The sequence below is a fragment of the Macaca mulatta genome, chromosome 7 (assembly GCF_049350105.2).
Source record: "Macaca mulatta isolate MMU2019108-1 chromosome 7, T2T-MMU8v2.0, whole genome shotgun sequence".
Classification (NCBI taxonomy): Eukaryota; Metazoa; Chordata; class Mammalia; order Primates; family Cercopithecidae; genus Macaca; species Macaca mulatta.
This window is the reverse complement of record NC_133412.1, coordinates 118,253,570-118,273,029: the sequence shown is the minus strand read 5'-3', so window position 1 is coordinate 118,273,029 and position 19,460 is coordinate 118,253,570. Positions and strand designations below refer to the sequence as shown.

The 19,460-nt window shown below is 37.0% G+C and overlaps 1 protein-coding gene across 3 annotated transcripts in view; it reads left to right on the top strand.

Annotated features, from left to right (window-relative positions):
- The window catches only part of KLHL28 (kelch like family member 28), a 39,145-nt gene extending 22,765 nt beyond the window's left edge, over positions 1-16,380 (top strand). Inside the window, exons 3-5 of one of the 3 annotated variants that reach the window (XM_015143611.3) lie at positions 5,797-6,240; positions 9,135-9,343; positions 11,506-16,380. In XM_015143611.3, coding sequence (XP_014999097.1) covers positions 5,797-6,240; positions 9,135-9,343; positions 11,506-11,669 — 817 coding nt within the window. In that variant the 3' untranslated portion in view covers positions 11,670-16,380. 3 annotated transcript variants of the gene reach the window in all.
- Positions 16,381-19,460: the final 3,080 nt, after the last annotated feature.

The following is a 19,460-nucleotide window of genomic DNA, read 5'->3' as shown; positions in this document are numbered from 1 at the left end:
AGCATTTTTTGAATAGTTGTGCAAATATGTTAAATGTTCATGGACATTCAGCCACATCACTCATCTCAACACTATAAACCACAGGTCTAAGTCAAGAATGAAACTCTTATTAGAACTGATTATTATTTGCCCTCTGCTATAGTTTAAATGTGTCCCTCCAAAATTCATGTTTTGAAAACTTAATTGCTGTTTTAACAATATTAAGAAATGAGGCCTTTAAAAGGTTATTAGGCCATAAGGGCTCTGCTCTCATGAAGCGATTAATGCTATTATTGTGGGAGTAGGTTAGTTATCTTAGGATTGGGCTCCTGACAAGAAGGTAAGTCCTACTTCCATTTTCTCTTTATCTAACATACATACTCGCTTGCACTTCATGTGATGTCTTCTATCATGAGATGACCCTTCCCAGATGCAGGCATCATGCTCTTGGACTTTACAGCCCCCAAAACTGAAAGCCAAATAAACTTCTGTTATTTATAAATTATCCGGTATTTTGTTATAGCAGCAGAAAATGGACCAAGGCAGAAAACTGGCACAAAAAAGTGGGGCCATTGTTATAACAAATATCTGAAAATATGGAAGTGGCTTTGGAACTGGTTAATGGGTAGAGGTTGGAAGAATTTTAAGTAGGAGTCCAGAAGAAGCCTAGATTGCTGTGAATAGAATGTTAAGGGTGATTCTGGTGAGGGCTCAGAAGAAGAGAGCCATAGGGAAATTCTGGAACTTTTTAGAGATAAGTGGACATGATCAGAATGTTGATAGAAATGTGCACAGTAAAGCTATTCTGATGAGGTCTCAAACAGAAACTGAGAGTAAAGGCCATCCTTATTATACATTAGCAAAGACCTTTGCTGAATTACATCATTGTCCTAGGACTTTATGGAATGCAGAACTTCAGAGCGATGAACATTCAGACTGCTTTGTGATTGCTTTTAACTGCATGTAGTAAGGTGCAAGAGGGAAGGAATGATTTAAAAATGGAATTTATAATTAAATGGTAAGCGGAACAGAAAGACTTGGAAAATTAGCAGCTTGACCATATAAAAAGTGAAAAGGTATCTTTTAGGAGAGTAAACCAGGGATGTGTGCTGAAGACATGACTGGTTACAAGGCAGCCAAGTGCTAGTCAAGACAATGGGAGAAGGCCTGAAGGCATTTTAAGATCTTCAAGGCTGTGCCTCCCATAGTAGTCTCAGAACACTACGAGAGCAGAACGGTTTTGGGGGATCAGCCTGGGACACCCTCCACGTGCTCACTGCCCATGGCCACCTTGGGAGTCTGCTCTCCACATTCTAGTGTAGCTGCCCCAGCTGTGGCTCAAATAGGCCCAGATGTGGCTCAGGCTGCTACTCTAGAAGGCACAAGTAGTAAGCTTTGGTGTCGGCCATGTGATTTTGAGTCTACAGGCTTGCAAACTACAAGAGTTATGGGGGCATGGCTACTGTAAGAGTGTTGCAGCTAGCACAGGGGGCAAGCAGAAACTTGTCTTGAGGCAGAAGCACTACAGAGCACCCTCACTAGGGCAGTGGCTAGGGGAGTCATGGGAATGGGGCCATCCCCAAAAACCACAGAACTGTAGTGCAAGTAGTGTGCAGCGTCAGCCTGTCAGAACTGTAGGCACAAGATTCCAACCTGTGAGACCTGCATGGGCTAAGCCCAGCAAAGTCATGGGGGCAGGGCTGCCAGAGGTCTTGGGGGCCCAACTCCTGCCCCAGTGTATCCAGAAAGTAGGACGTGGAGTCGAAGGAGATTATTCACCAGCTTTAAGACTTAATGTTGGCCGGGCACGGTGGCTCACCCCTGGAATCCCAGCACTTTGGGGGGCCAAGGCGGGCGGATCACGAGGTCAGGAGATAGAGACCATCCTGGTTAACATGGTGAAACCCCGCCTCTACTAAAAATACAAAAAATTAACCGGGCGTGGTGGCAGGGGCCTGTAGTCCCAGCTACTCAGGAGGCTGAGGCAGGAGAATGGCGTGAACCCGGGAGGCGGAGCTTGCAGTGAGCCGAAATCGCGCCACTACACTCCAGCCTGGGCGACAGAGCGAGACTCCGTCTCAAAAAAATAAAAGACTTAATGTTTTCCTTGTTGGGTTTTGGATTTACTTGGGGCCTCTTACTCTTTGTGTTTCCTATTTCTCCCTTTTGGAAGGAGAATATCTATCCTATGCCTTTCTCACCTTGTGTTTTGGAAGTAAATAACTTGTTTTGATTTCACAGGCTCACAGCAGGAAGGTAATTTGCCTGAGGATGTATCATGCCTTGACTCTCGCTCATATATGATTTAGATAGACTCTGGACTTTGGACTTTTGAGTTGATGCCAGAATGAGTTGACTTTTGGGGCTATTGGGATGGAATGAATATATTTTGCATGGGAGAAGGACACGAATTTTGAAGGCCAGGGGCAAAATTCTATGATTTGAAAGTGTTCCCCAAAAGTTCGTATGTTGGAAACTTAATTGCCATTGAACAGTATTAGGAGGTGGGGCCTTTAATAGGTGACTAGACCCTGAAGGCTCTGCCCTCTTGAAGGGGTTAATATCATTATTGTGGGAGTGAGTTATTGCGGGAGTGGGCTCTTGATAAAAGGATAAGTCCGGCTGCCATTTTCTCTGTCTTGTGCACAGGCTTGCTAGCTATCCATGTGATGTCTTCCACCATGAGATGACCCTTCCCAGAATCTAGCACCATATTCTTGGACTTCCCAGACTCCAGTACCTTGAGCCAAATAAACTCTTGTACTTTATAAATTACCCAGTCTGTAGTATTCTGCTATATCAGTAGAAAATGAACTAAGATACTGTCAAAAGACCATAAGGACTAATGACATTATATGTTGTATGTATTTAGCTAAATCATCTCCAGAAATCCATAACTTCTAGATAATCCATCATCATAACCTTTAGTCTTACTATCACTGAGAAGTCTTACTGTCATACCAACCAGTTTTCCAATTCTCTGACATCAACTAGGTATTTAAGTTTAATTCTGGGCCGGGCACAGTGGATCGTGATTGTAATCCCAGCATTTTGGGAGGCCTAGGCAGGCAGATCACAAGTTCAGGAGTTCAAGACTGGCCTGGCCAATATGGTGAAACCCTGTCTGTACTAAAAATTAAAAAAAAAAAATTAGCCAAGCATGGTGGTGCACACCTGTAATCCCAGCTACTCAGGAGGCTGAGGCAGGAGAATTACTTGAACCTAGGAGGCGGAGGTTGTGGTGAGCTGAGATCGCGCCACTGCACTCCAGCCTGGGCGACAGAGCAAGACTCCGTCTCAAAAAAAAAAAAAAAATTCAATTCTGACACTAAGTCTTAAGAGTTAGCCATATCCCACAGGTTAAGGGCTCAGTCCTAGACTGTTCCTACTTCAGATGCCAGCCTTTGTCATTACCAGTGACTTCAACACATTCAAAAATCTTGGTTCGCACATTCCACACTTTGACAGTGGTTTTTTTCTTGCCAGTTTCTTTCTTTCAGTACACACCCTCCAGTGAGTCTTTGTCCCTTTCAGGATTCTTCATCCATTGGCCTCATAATCAGAACTGATTGCTCTTTAACTACCACATGTTCTTATCTTCCCAGCTTACCCAGCTTAGATTCGAGGAACATCACAGTCATCATTCCTTTAAATACGCCATGGCCCCTTTGCCTTTCTGTTCCTCCGTCATACTCATCTAGTTAAATTCAATTGTCCTCTTATGCCATGGCTGCATCTGAGCAGCAGAATATAACTAGAGAAAGCTACATACCCATTTTAACTTATCTCACATGGGGCCTTCAGCACTCCCCAGTAACGCTCTGCATTTCCTTAATCAGTTTATTCTTTGACTCCCTCATGTCTCACACCTTCTGCTCTCTTAAAAACATCCAAAACCCCTTCCCTTTACCTCTTATTCTACTGAAAATTTGGAAGCAACCAGAAGAGAACTAGCCTATCTTCCCAACACCAGATCTGCCAAGTTGTTTCTAAGACCAACCCCTCCACCTCTCTACTTATTCACTAGATTCCATTCACTCTCCATTACACAAAGACTTTGCTTTTCCACTTATCCTATCTCTCTCCTATGTCATTACCTTCTCCCTCTGTGCTATATATATCAGTACTGTCAGCATGCAAACACATTTTGGTTTAAGCTTCCAGGTTAAATTAATCCCCTCGGGTCCCCATGGTCTTTCTCTGCCCCACTTGATAGCTACCTGCTCATATTTATTTTACTCATTATAGTAAAAAATCATTGGAAAATTATACCCCCTGTTTTCACTTCCTTATCTCCCATTCTCTTTTAAACCTTGTTAGGGTCAAAGTATTCCATCATATATCATTGCATTAATTTCACATTTTTAAAACAAGTATTATAACAAAAACTGACTTTAAATTGGAATTCAGTAACTATTGCGTGAATGAATATACCTCGATTATGCTGGATGGAGGACTTTTTTATGCTGTTACATTATTGAGTTTGGGGACATTAGCTACTTTTCCCCAGGTTTTGGGGGGGGTAAAGATATATATGTATATGCAAAAGATTATATAGTATATGGGTGCAGGGTATCAAGAATAAATACTCAAGTACCTATCAACCAGCTTCACAGACTATTAACAATACTTCTGAAGTCCCCCTGTGCCCCTCCTTGCTACCATCTCCCTTCCTCCACAAGTATCCACTGTCCTGAATTTTTATGAACTGTTTCCTTGTTTTTCATTATAATTTTGCCACATATTAAATGTGCCCTAATATATTGTTATGTTTTACACATTTTAATATAAGTGCAGTAATATATATTATTCACAGATTTTTTTAACTGAACAATGTTTGTGAAATTCATCTGTGACATTGCATGAGGAAATGGTTCACTTAATTTATATGTTATATAGTGTATAAGCATAATATACTTCATCTTTCTACAATAAAAAATTTAATTTTAAGTATTAAAGTGTTACACGCACAGAGAAAAATGTACAAATCCCAAATGTAAGCTCAGTGAATTACCACAAAGTAAACATTACAAACCAGTTCAAGAAACAGAGTATGAGCAACACTCAAAAGCCACCCTTGAGCTCCCTTCTTGTCCTCTCCAAAGGTGACCACTATCCTCATTCCTAATCCAGAGATTTGTTTTACCTGTTTTTGAACTTAGTTAATATCCTTTTAAATTTGACTTTTTTGTCTCAACATTATGTGTATAAGATTCCCTGAGAGACATGTAGCTATAGTTTGTTCCTTTCGTTGCCATATAGTATTCTCTTGTATGATATGGCACAATTTATCCACTCTATAGTGGATGAACATTTGGATTGTTTCCACTTTGGAGCTGTTACAAATAATACTGCAGTAAACACTCTTGGACATATATGTATGCATGCCTTTCTCATCAGTAGAGTTCCTCAGACAGGACACATAAGTACACTTTAACCATTCTCCTTTTGGTGGATGATTGTGTTGTGCTTCTATGAACATTTGTGTATATGTGTCTAGATGCAAAATTATAATAGACATTCAGGAGAGTAGATACATAGGAATGTAATTACTGAGTCAGGACACATGTATCTTCAACTTTTTTAGATAATGTAAAATTGTTTTCCAGAGTAATTTATACAAGTTTGCAGTCTCACCAATGGAGTATGCATTTCTTGCTACACATTCTTGCCAACAATTATTATCTGACTTTACATTTTTTGCCACTTTGGAAGGTGTGTCATGGTTTATTGTGGTTTTAATTTTTGTGTCCCTGATTACTAATAAGATTAAAAATTTGGTTTTTAAATTTTAATTTTTTTCTGCTTATTCTTTAGTGTGGAGATGTACTTTCCTCAGAATGACTCTTGGATTGGTTTGGCACCCCTAAACATTCCTCGCTATGAATTTGGAATATGCGTTTTAGACCAAAAAGTGTATGTTATAGGTGGTATTGAAACTAATGCGCGTCCTGGTGTCACTATCAGAAAACATGAAAATTCAGTAGAATGCTGGAATCCTGATACAAATACTTGGACTTCTCTAGAGAGAATGAATGAAAGCCGAAGTACTCTTGGAGTAGTAGTACTTGCAGGAGAACTTTATGCCTTAGGTGGTTATGACGGACAATCTTATTTACAATCTGTAGAGAAGTACATTCCCAAAATAAGAAAATGGCAACCTGTGGCACCAATGACTACAACAAGAAGTTGTTTTGCTGCAGCTGTGTTGGATGGAATGATATATGCCATTGGTGGATATGGTCCTGCCCACATGAACAGGTATTTAACTTAATAATTAAATCGTATATGTTTGTGGATTTTTAAAAGTCTCATTAGCAATAATTTCTGAGTTTAAACAATTTGTGTGTATGAATGAACTTCCGGCATTTGGGAAACTTAATCTGCTCCATGGATATAATTGTAATTGTTTTAAATGGGAATTTAATACAAACCTAACAATCAAATCCCTCTCATTAAATTTTACATTCATTCAGTATAAATGGACTAGATTTTAAAACTCAGAAACCTAAAAATAAGATGAAGTTAGACAACTTTAGATTTTGTGTAGTGTGTACATCTATGTGCACAGTATGTAAATTGTCTCTTATTGTATTGCTTAATAGAATAAAGAAGTAGAAATTTAATTCCTCTATGTCTATACAATATTATAATGCATCATAAACTTAAAACCTTATTTAAATATTCCTTTCTGAATTTTTTTCTGTAATCATATGTATCATCAGGTATTTGACTTGTGCCGGAGTTTGAATTTGTGATATCTAATCTGTAGTATTATCTGAATAAAGGAGAAATATATATGAGAAAATAAAAGTATGAAGTAATTAGTTATATAAGAAATTAATAATAATTCTGAACCTTTATTGAAAATTGATGTTCCAAAGGTTTTATCTTTGGTCAGGTGTGGCAGTTCATGCCTGTAATCCCAATACTTTGGGAGTCTGACGTGGGAGGATTGCTTGAGCCCAGGAGGTTGAGGCTGCAGTGAGCCTTGAATGCACTACTATACTCCAGCCTGGGCAACAGAGTGAGACCCTGTCTCAAAAAAAAAAAAAAAAAAAAGAAGAAGAAGAAAAGAAAAGATTGTATCTTTAATTGTAATTAGAGTGGTTTGTGTTATTTTGATTGTGAGTATTTTAATGAGAGGGCATACAGTCAGCCCTGCATATCCATGAGTTCTACATCCACAGATTCAACCTACTGTGGATCAAAAATATTTGAAAAAATTTACAATAATAAAAAACAAAATAATATAGTATAACAGCTATTTGCATAGTATCATAAGTAATCTAGAGATGATTTAAAGTATACAAGAGGATATGTGTAGCTTATATGCAAATATTATACTGTTTTATATAAGGAACTTGAGTACCTGCAGATTTTGGTATCCTTGGGATGGGGTGGATCCTGGAACCCATCCTCTACAAATGCCAAGGTTTGTTGACTGAGAAAGTGATGGCACAACAGCATTTCATCTGTAAATTTTTACTTCTATTGAAGCCAAAGTATTCCTCCTTTTATTTATTTATTTATTTATTTTTTGCCCTTAGTTGAAGGAAAAGTATTTGGGACATAGACATGCATTTCTATTCTTTGAAAAATTTCTGCCCAAAATTTGTAAGATAAAAGGTTAAGTATTTTAAATTTGATTATCTTGAAAGTCTTGCTGCAGTTCATCAACTCTTCTTCAATGATTTTGGTCTAATGGATTCTATCCCGGAGTTCTTTCAGAAACATTGTTACCCAGTCTCTATTATGAACTCCAGAATAGTGTCACAGCCTGTTAAATGCTTATGGTTTTTTCAGGAAATTAGGTTAGGGCCAGAACAAGCCCAACAATCTTACCTCTGTGCCTTTGTGCCCCTTCAGAGGAAACCATAGTCTTAAACAGCTGCTAGAATTTTCTAGGGAAGGCTTTTTGAAAATTCTAATTTAATTTGGATTCCATAATGCAGCTTGGAAATGCCACAGGTTCTCTGGAACACAGCCTTGACTCAAATTCCTGAGTACTCCTAAATCACCCTGAGATTATATGATTAGCCAATTTGTGCTATGCAATCTACAGTGACTGCTTTGCAGTAAGCCACATGAATTCTGTGAGGGGGAAAAAAAAAAAAGTCCCCCCCCCCCACCTTCTCTTCCTCTTCTCTTTCCCTTAACTGTATAGAAGATCCTAAAAACCTCTGTATTCAAGCCAGGCATGGGGGCATGTACCTTTACTCCTAGCTACTCAGGAGACTGAGACAGAAAGATCACTTTAGTCCCGGAATTTTGAGACTGCAGTGAGCTGTGATTGTGCCACTGCACTCTATCCTAGGTGACAGAGCAAGACCTGTCTCTAAAATAAATAAATAAAGTTTAGGAACAAAAAAAAATCTGGCCGGGCGTGGTGGCTCACGCTTGTAGTCCCAGCACTTTGGGAGGCCGAGACGGCTGGATCACGAGGTCAGGAGATCCAGACCATCCTGGCTAACATGGTGAAACCCCGTCTCTACTAAAAATACAAAAAAATTAGCCAGGTGTGGTGGCGGGCGCCTGTAGTCCCAGCTACTCGGGAGGCTGAGCCGGGAGAATGGCGTGTACCCGGGAGGCGGAGCTTGCAGTGAGCCGAGATCGCGCCACCTCACTCCAGCCTGGGTGACAGAGCGAGACTCCATCTCAAAAAAAAAAAAAAAAAAAAAAAAAAAAAAAAATCTGTATTCAATTAGTGGTTTTCAAAGTCACGTGCATACTCATTTGACTTTATTCTTACATGAATCCCTTGAGGTTGCACTATCCTCATTTTTGCAGGTTAGAGGAAATGACTTATTCAGGATTACACAAATCCACAGCAGTAGGGCTAAGGTTCATTCAGCCCCAGGTGTACAGAATTAGTACTTGAACCCAGGTTTTCTGACTCCAAGTTCTATGCTCTTAATATACTTTGCTGCTTGCACAATATAATGGAATAGCATATGGAATTGCACCCTGTTTACAAGGTAAGCTTTTATCCTTACAATCTTATCAGCAAAACCTAAGCATTTGTGGCAGACTAGTCTTATTTAATATCTCTCTATTACGTGAACTTTTAAAGCTGTAGGGGGTTTTAGTTTTGCTTTGACAGGAAGAATGACACAAAAGATCTGTAAATTAAATGTTTTTTTAAATATTTGCAGTGTGGAGCGTTATGATCCAAGTAAGGACTCCTGGGAGATGGTTGCATCCATGGCAGATAAAAGGATTCACTTTGGCGTGGGTGTCATGCTAGGCTTTATTTTTGTGGTGGGTGGACATAATGGAGTCTCACATTTGTCCAGCATTGAAAGATACGATCCTCATCAAAATCAGTGGACTGTGTGTAGACCAATGAAAGAACCTAGAACAGGTAATTAAAAATTTATTAATTTCCAAACATATAAGGCAATGTTTTCTATAATGATGTGATTGTAATAATAGCTCCTTGGAATATAGCAGTAGGAATATTACTAGTCCAGAAAAAAAAAAAAAAAAAACTTGTATGTGGTAAACTTGAAAGACAATTAGCTAGACAAAAGTATATAGATTTCTTATGACTTTTATATGCCAGTGTGCATATTATTGTTTCTCAAACTTGCTGAATACATTTTGTGAAATGCTTATACTGGAGTGTATATTTATAGAAGCTCTTTTTGTCCATGTAACAAATGTCCTCTTTTCATATGTTACATATATACAATCCTCGGATTGTTCTGTTTTGTTTTCTATTGTATATCAGTAATCTGTATGTTCACTTTCAAATGTTCTTTCTTCCCCAAGGGGTATAGTTGATCAAAAAGGTTGGATTTCAGAGTTCATAGAAAAAAAACAAATCCACTCTTGTGGTTTGGGAGAAATTGTTTTCTTTGAACTCAAACTCATCACAGCATTTTAAGGGAAAGGTTTTTAGATACTGATGTAAATGCTTTAGGGAGCACTCCTCATACAGGTTGAATATTTCCTATCCAAAATGCTTAGGACCAGAAGTGTTTCAGGTTTTGGATTGGGGATTTTGGAATATTTGCACTATGCTTACCAGGTTGAGCATGCCAAGTTCAAAAACCCTAAAGTGTGAAATGCTTAAGTCAACACTTTCTTTGAGTATCATATGGTGCTCAAAAAGTTTCAGATGTTGGGCCAGGCACAGTGTGGCTTACGCCTGTAATCCCAGCACTTTGGGAGGCCGAGGTGGGAGGATCGCTTGAGGTCAGGAGTTCAAGACCAGCCTGGGCAACATGGTGAAACCCCGTCTCTACTAAAAATACAAAATTAGCCTGGCATGGTGGCACATGCCTATAGTGTCAGCTACTTGGGAGGCTGAGGCATGAGAATCACTTGAACTGAGATCGCGCCACTGCACTCTAGCTTGGGAGACAGAGTGAGACTCCGTCTCAAAAAAACAAAAGTTTCAGATGTTGGAGCACTTTGGATTTCATATTTTTGGGTATTGGATGTTCAACCTATATTTATGATTAAAGAACCTCTTGAAACAAACATGCAAGAGAAACTGAAAGGACAAGTTGAAATGAACTATTTTAGTGTTTACTATAATTTGTTTCTTTCATATCCTTGAGAGGGAAAGCCACAGAAACAATGAGAACTTAAAAAATTGGGGTAAACTGTTTCTTTTTAGAACTATATACGATAATATCTAAAGTAGAATTTTTTGAAGCATAAATTATGTCATTTAATATATTTAAAATATTTAAATTTAAAATATTTAATATATTTTAAATATTTCAGTGTATTTGAAAGCCTCATAAAATGATTTTTCTAGAATGAAATGAAATTTTTTAAAAAAAGCCTATGGAAAGATATATACTCCGTTTTACTGAAGGGGAAGGAAGAGTAGGATTAGAGAGGAGAGGTAAAGGAAGACTTCAACTTTTGCTTTTATTTATTTTAGTTTAGTTTTTAGACAGGGCCCTACTCTGTCCAGCCAGGCAGGGATGCAGTGGTATAGTCATAGCTCACTGCTGCCTCAAACTTTTGGCCTCCAGCCATCCTCCCACCTCAATAACTCTTATTTTGTTTTAAGGATTTTATTTTTCCGTCAAGCGCATATTGCTCCAGTAGGTACCCCATACCCACAGGAGATATGTTCCAAGAACCCTGGTGGACTGAAACTTCAGATAGTACCAAACCCTATATGTGTAATGTTTTTTCCTATACATATATATCTATGATAAGGTTTAGTTTGTAAATTAGTCAGAGTGAGAGATTAGTGACAACAATAATAGAACAATTGTTACAATAGATTGTAATAAAAGTTATGTGGATGTGGTCTTCCTCAAAATATCTTACTGTACAGTACTCCCTATTTTCTAGTCATGGTTGACTGCAGGTAACTGAAAGCATGGAAAGCAAAAACTCAGATAAGGGGATGACTAGTGTATATTGCTTGTATAATATAATTAATAATAGATTGTTAAAATGTCTTTTAATAAAACATTAAAATACAAATTTATTTTTAGTTTGAAAAAGTAATACTTCATGGTTAACATGTTTCTTTTTTTTGCTACCCTTTCCTAGGAGTTGGTGCTGCTGTAATCGATAACTACCTTTATGTTGTCGGTGGTCACTCAGGGTCTTCCTATCTGAATACAGTGCAGAAATATGATCCTATCTCAGATACGTGGCTGGATTCAGCTGGCATGATATACTGTCGCTGCAATTTTGGGTTAACTGCACTTTGACAAATGTGAACTCTCGGAAATAGTATGGTGGTGAAACTTGTACTGCATGAACAGATGGCCCAGTTTTCTGAAACCCACAAGCTGCATTGCTTTCTTTTTAACTTGAAGTGGCATGAAGACTCAAAGTTTTGTTGGGTACTTTTCATTGACAAGTAGTTTTGGTTGCTCTTGATTACACAGTAAATCAATAATCAAAAAGAAAAAAGAAAAAAAAAAGTAAAGACCTTGTCAATTGAATTGTGCACTTTTTCCCCGAAGACTGAGATATACTAGTTTTATGTTCATAAGTGTACGTGTAGAGAAAACGTTGCTGCTTTTTTTTTTTTTTTAATTTCTAGCTTTCCTTCCCTGATACCATGATTTACTAGGATGAGCGATGCTTTAGTTGCTGGAGTGTATTGAATGAATGGACAGAGTGCTGATACTGCTTCTTGGATGTAAATGCTTCACATTTTTCATTTGTTTTAAAACAAATAAAGGGCTGCTTTTTATTTTGGTACTTTTAAGGGTTGTAAATAACATGCCATAAGTAGTCATCTGAATACTCTTCCTGCTAAATGGTTTTAGGGCTAGGGATGTAATAAATTTTTAAGACAATTGCTTTTACTATCATGATATTTGGGGCCCTATTTTAGGAAGTCAGATATTTACTGTTTAATGCCTTTTGTAGATGGACAGGTTAACGTTGGATGAATTTAATTACCTATCTATGCTATGGTTAGCATGGATAGGAGTTTAAGTACATCAGTTGTTTCAGTTTTTCTTCAGTAGTACAGCAGGCCTTCCAGTGCTGATGTAAATATTTGAGCAGTGTTTAGTACCATTCTTAGTGCATATTAATTTTTTTCATATATCCTTATAATAATTTTAGTTTTTTAAGATCTTTGCTTTTTCAAAGTGTTCAGATATAAAAATGGTGCTAACTGTAAGATTTGTAACAAGGCTGTAACTGATGTCCTTTTGGATGTTCAGTATGAGATATGCATGACATGTTTTGATAGTCTTTTGCATTTTTAATGGTTTGATTCATTTGTGCTTATTAAAAATGTTAGTGATTACACTAATGTTAACATCCAAAAATCATCAAAATGGCCTTTGTTATGCTTTTCATGGTTCCTGAATAGTGATTTAAAGAAAGTTACACTTTTGATCTTCTTTCTTCTTGTGCTAGATATTACATGTCCTTCTTAAAAACAGAAATATATGCATTAAATATAAAGCACTAGGCAGTTATGCATTACTTTGTACATTTCTTAGGTAACTGAATATTTTAATGTTATTGAGGAAAACTGGAACTCAATGTTTACTTGAGTAATGGTTCTAAGTTGAGTTCTACTTTGATTAAAGAAATGATCTTTTAAAGTGAAATTGTTTGCTGTAGCCAGTGACAGCTTATTTAAAGGAAGTGGTTAACTTATTTGATTTTAGCATGTTTTAGTAAATGTCTGTTAGTCTTAAACACATTCACTTGCATTTTATTATGATGTTGGTACTTGCATTTTGGAACTGTAGTCATTTGATTTTCTTTTCCTTGATTTTTTTTTTAAACCTGTCTGCGATCTCCTTATAAAGTCTCCGCAAGACCAGTGTATAATTTTTCCTAAGAAAAACATTGATATTATATTCTTAAGTGCCATAATGTTCTAGACTATTGTTAAGAAGCCATTTGTAATGATAAAACATAGGTTCATTTGTTAGTATATATGTTTATTTCTTGAATACTATAGCCAGGCAATTTATAGTTCTTTGTTCTTCCATAAACTGCCAGTTGTAGATTTGAATATATACTACAAAACTATGTAAAATCATTTTTAATCATAAACGTAGTATCATGCTTTATGAATATTTGCACAGATTATAAAACCTTGCAAGTGATTTTTAGTCTCTTATAATTTAGAACTCAACAGGAGCAACTAATATGATTGATAGTCTGAGTATTTTCTATGTTGCTTGTCTGAATAACATAATAATATATAGCAATAACTTTTTCATTGATTTGAATAAATCTATTGCATAGAAATAGGTGCACTATTGTAGTTGGCCCAGACTTTAAAGAACAGCAATTTAAAATAGATTCATCACATATTTAGTTTTAAATTCCCAATTCAGTTTTGTTTATAGCAATTAAATTATTAAATATATCCTCTTATACTATTTTTAATCCCCTATTCCCAAAAGATAAGGGAATTTGAAAGACTATGGAAAATGATTTTAGGACGGGCGCGGTGGCTCATGCCTGTAATCCCAGCACTTGGAGAAGCCGAGGCGGGTGTATCACCTGAGGTCAGGAGTTCGAGACCAACCTGGCCAACATGGTGAAACCCTGTCTCTATTAAAAATAAAAAAAATTAGCTGGGCATTGTGGCAGGTGCCTGTAATCCCAGCTACTTGGGAGGCTGAGGCAGGAGAATCGCTTGAACTTGGGAGGCAGGGGTTGTAGTGAGCCAAGCTTGCACCATTGCACTCCAGCCTGAGCAACAAGAGTGAAACTCCGCCTCAAAAAATACAAAAAAAAGAAAGAAAATGATTTTAATTATAAACACATCTATTCTATACATTGTATTTTAACGTTTTACTCATGTATCATCTCCACTATCAAATTAGTGTATAATCATTTGGTAAATTAGATCAAAAACATATACTGGTCATTGTTTTTGAAAAATCTAAATTTCATCTTGATGAAGACTAAATGTGAAATATCTTGGGCAGTAGTAGGAGCCATACACCAGTGAACAAATTATGAAAATCTGTGAAGGGAAGAGGAAAAATGTTCAAAATTTATAAGTATATTTATTTTAGAATTGCTTAACCTACTGTACTATTTGTAGCAACCAGAGCTACTAATCTGACCTGACAACTAATATGTTTACATTAGCGCCTTCTTTTACAAATTTGTGAGAAGTTTCATTGTGAACACTCTGCTGACAAATTGTGAATTTAAAGCCACATGTTTCTAATGTTAAAAAGGATCAAAATGTTTGGTTATAAATCCTCATGATTAAAAGTATTAGAAATAATTATATATATTCAGGCACGAAGAGAAAAGCTATTTAAGATTTCCCAGAAATATTTTGGAAAAGAGCAGCACTGGGAAATTGAAATTAATGTAATCAGTTGCAAGATACTTGCCTTCTATAATTATAATGACTTAATCTGTTAGGCACCTTTGGCTATTCAATAATCATGGATGTTGTAATAGAATGTAAATGACTTTTAATGTAGCTCCAAGGATATTTATAAATTCTATGTTATTGCTGTTATTGTTTTAAATATGAGTGAATATTAAATTATAGGAAGTGGTATCAAGTGACAGGAAAGTGGCATTAGGTTTTGAAATTTTAGTTTGATAATCTGACACATATGGAGGGTTTACTATATATATGAGATATTCTGTTCGATGCTGTGGGAGCTAGAGAGATAAGATAGACTCTTTTTCACTCAGAGAGAGTAAAATATAGTGGGAGAGACCCTAATAACTATTTTGGTGAAGGATGAATCTAATTCCTTATCTCTGACATCATAAGAAGTGATTAGAGACCTAGTTTATGCATAAGCAATTCCTTAGTGTCCAATTAGGTTTTATTGGCATGAAAAAGAAATATTTAAAAACCGAATATTTATAGAACTCCAAATCTCCTAGAATTGGATAATGTATTTTCTAGTAAGAAAACTATAGAAATTTTAAATATATATATTTCCTGTAGTATCAAGGCTCTGGCTGACATTGAGAGAAATATATGTACATGTCGTGTTTATTTTCAGTTTTGGTGTTGGATTCCTAGTATTGTCACCTAAGTGCTCATTTTCAGGAAAATCAGATTCTACAATAAACACTTACTGCTTCAAGTTCAGTAAACTTGTGATAACCTCATAACCTCTGTAGTCTAAAAGTTAAGGAATTATAAGATGTCACATGTCAAGTTAACATCCAGTTCTACTTCTTAACCTTTTTTCCCTTTGTAAACAGCACTTTAATTAGACATGATTTAATTAGATAACAGTTATTCTATGGCTGGATATGCACTGGATTTTCACTTACAGTACATTGATTTGGTGTTAATACACATTTGAAAAGAGTGAGGAATATAATACATTTTTAATACAATAGGTTTACAAATTTTCCTACTGGTGTGACTATGGAGTCAAATAAAAATCCAGTTTACATCTCTGCAGAGAGAAAAATTGTTATCCATATGTCTTTTATATTATACATATTTAACTAGAGATAATTTATTGTTAATTTTGTCAAGTTATCATGTGTAAGTCCCATTTATTTTTAAATACTAAGCAAAAAGTTCCAAGTTTGCCTTAAAATACAAGTGAAATTAAAGAACTGGATGATAATGCCTATATTTTTGCCTTATGAATTGTGCTGTGTATTATAAACCAGCAACGGTTTTGATTTTAACAGGATTCTGAAATTTTGTAGCTGTAGAGTACTAATATTTGTACTCTCTTGCAAAGAATGTGATCTAGTTGTGGTAGTTTAAATGTTTTTGTATATGTATTTTACCTCTGAACATGTACCTTTTTAGCATCAGGGTTTTATTTTATTTATGTTTACATACTAAAGTGTCATTTAACTAGTTGAAAATTGTATTCTTTTTTTATTTTAAAGGTTATTTGTGTATATTATTGTGGTAATGTTCTGTAATTATTATGGTTAAATTTCATTTAATGTAAAATGTTTAAAATAAAAATGAAAAATCTACTTTGTATATGTCATATGATAATTGTGAACTGAACCAAGCTAACTTTGTCGTGCTCATCTCTTAGGGTTTTATGCATAGATAGGTAGTAGCCATAGAGTAGCCACACCTTTACATCCTCATTAGCAGGTTACAATGAAAACCTGTCTTAGGCCAGGCCTGGTGCAGTGACTCACATCTGTAATCCCAGCACTTTGGGAGGCTGATGCGGGCGGATTACCTGAGGTCAGTAGTTTGAGACCAGCCTGGCCAACATAGTGAAACCCCGTCTCTACTAAAAATACAAAAATTAGCAGGCATGGTGGCGTATGCCTGTAATCCCAGCTACTTAGGAGGCTGAGGCAGGAATGAACCCGGGAGGCGGAGTTTGCAGTGAACCGACATGCCAATGCACTCCAGCCTGGGCAACAGAGCAAGACTCCGTCTCAAAAAAAAAAAAAAAAAAAATTTCTTAAGCCAATTCTGCCACACATTCAGACATTTACTAAAGAAACTTAAGTAAAACAAGAGTAAAAGTGTTCAGTAAGCCCATTGCAGTCCCAGCTTTCTGTCCTTTTAGATTCTCTAACCAGCCTTTTGAAAGGTTTACTTGAGGCAGACACTGTAATATCCAAGAGGATTTCATTACTTTTGTGGTCAGTATCAGGTAACCAGCAATCCCAAAGAAACAAGCAGTTGAGACTTGGGTGGCTTTTTTTAGGAAGTGGTAAATTACAAGCCTGAATGGATTCAGTCTTTATAAGTAAAAGTAACCTTCCTTTTTTCTTTTTTTTGAGATAGAGTCTCACTTTGTTGCACAGGCTAGAGTGCAGTGGCAGTGGCACAGTCTTGGCTTACTGCAGCCTCCATTTTTTGGGCTCAAATGATCCTACTGCCTCTGCCTCCTGAGTAGCTGGAAGTACAGGTGTGGGCCACTGCCTGGCTAATTTTTAATTTTTATTTTGTAGAGATGAGGTCTTGCTCTGTTGGCCAGGGTGTTCTCGAACTCCTTGCCTTAAGTCATTCTCCCACCTCCGCCTCTGAAAGTGCTGGATTTCTGGATTTACAGGCATGAGCCACCATGCCAGGTCAAGAGCACCTTTCTGATATCATCGTAGTCGATGAGCCACTTCCCCAAGAAATGCTTCTGACATTTAATATGCTAATTAGCAAAGCATTGGATACTGATTAGATTATGGATAGATAACAGAAGTACTTGAAGTTGCTTTCAGCATGAATTTCCTAGATAGAATGCTAGCTAGCCACCCCTTAACTCCAGTCTTTTAAAAAAGGTATAAAAATAATTTGCTATGATACAAAACAGTTGTACATACTTATGGGGTGCAGATGGTATTTTGATACAAGCATATAATATGCAGTGATCAAATGGGTAATTGGGGTATCCATCACCCCAAACGTTTATCGGTTGTGTTAGGAACATTCCAATTCTAGCTGGGCGCGGTGGCTCAAGCCTGTAATCCCAGCACTTTGGGAGGCCGAGACGGGCGAATCACGAGGTCAGGAGATCGAGACCATACAGGCTAACACGGTGAAACCCCGTCTCTACTAAAATACAAAAAACTAGCCGGGCGAGGTGGCGGGCACCTGTAGTCCCAGCTACTCGGGAGGCTGAGGCAGGAGAAGGTCGTAAACCCGGGAGGCGGAGCTTGCAGTGAGCTGAGATCGCACCACTGTACTCCAGCCTGGGGGACAGAGCGAGACTCCGTCTCAAAAAAAAAAAAAAAAAAAAAAAAAAAAGGAACATTCCAATTCTACTCTTTTAGTTATTTTCAAATATGAAATAAATTAATGTTAACTATAGTTGCCCTATTGTGCTACCGAACACTATATCTTTTTTTAAAAAAAAAAATTATTATAAGTTCCAGGATACATGCAGAGGACCTCAGGTTTGTTACATATGTAAACGTGTACCAGGGTGGTTTACTGCACCTATTAACCCATCACCTAGGTATTAAGCTCCACATGCGTTAGCTATTTATCCTGATGCTCTCCCTTCCTTTGTCCCACCGACAGGCCCCATGTGTGTTGCCAAACACTAGGTCTTATTCCTTCTATTTAACTGCATTTTTGTACCCATTAACCATCCACTCTTTTCCCTGTTCCCCACTACCCTTCCCAGTCTCTGGTAATCATCATTCTATTCTCTTCCTCCATGAGTTCAAGTTTTTATTGCTCCTACATGAGTAAGGGCATGCAATGTTTGTCTGGCTTATTTCGCTTAACATAATGTCCTTCATTTCTATCCATATTGTTTCAAATGACAGGATTTTATTCTTTTTATGACTGAATAGTCCATTATATATATGTACCACATTTTATCCATTCAACCATTGATGCACACTCTAATACTGTATCTTGGCTATTGTGACTAGTGCTGCAATCAACATGGGAGTGCAGACTTGTTTTTGATACACTGATTTCCTTTCTTTTGATATTAAGGACCTCAACTGCATTCTTAAGGAGGGCAACTCCTAAAGTTGAAGTTGGAACTTAACAGACATATCCTGAAGTGTTTAAAGTGTATTATAGATGACACAGAAAATGTAAATAATGCATTTTGAATGGAGTACACATTAAAATATTGAAATTGACATTTCTTGGCCACATAGATGCTTTTTTAGTTCTGCCTTTTTATTCTAATGCATGCAGAAATAGCTTTCATATTACTCAGAAGTCATTGTAAAATTTTTCAGCTGACAGTTATTGAGAATTTAGTATGTGCAAGACGTGGTGGAAGGCGTAAATGAGTAATATAAGACATATCCCATAATCCACTAGAGGAATGTAAAAGTCACCTCAGATTTTTTTCCCCCTGGAAGGGAGAATAGAGAAAAGTGCTAGTCTGGCAGAGGTCTAGTTATGTCTCTTGGGTCCTTTCATAAAATTACTAGATGATCCTCTCCTTTGCGGCAATAATAGGGGTGGAAGTTTCAACTCTAATGTGGAAGACTGTGATGACTAGATTTTAGGAGTCAGCAATAGACTTGTAATGGAATACAAAAAAAAAAAACAAAACAAAAAAACACCTTCCAGTGCAGAGCCAGAACTCAAGTATAGGAGTAAAATTGAGTGGTGTGATGAA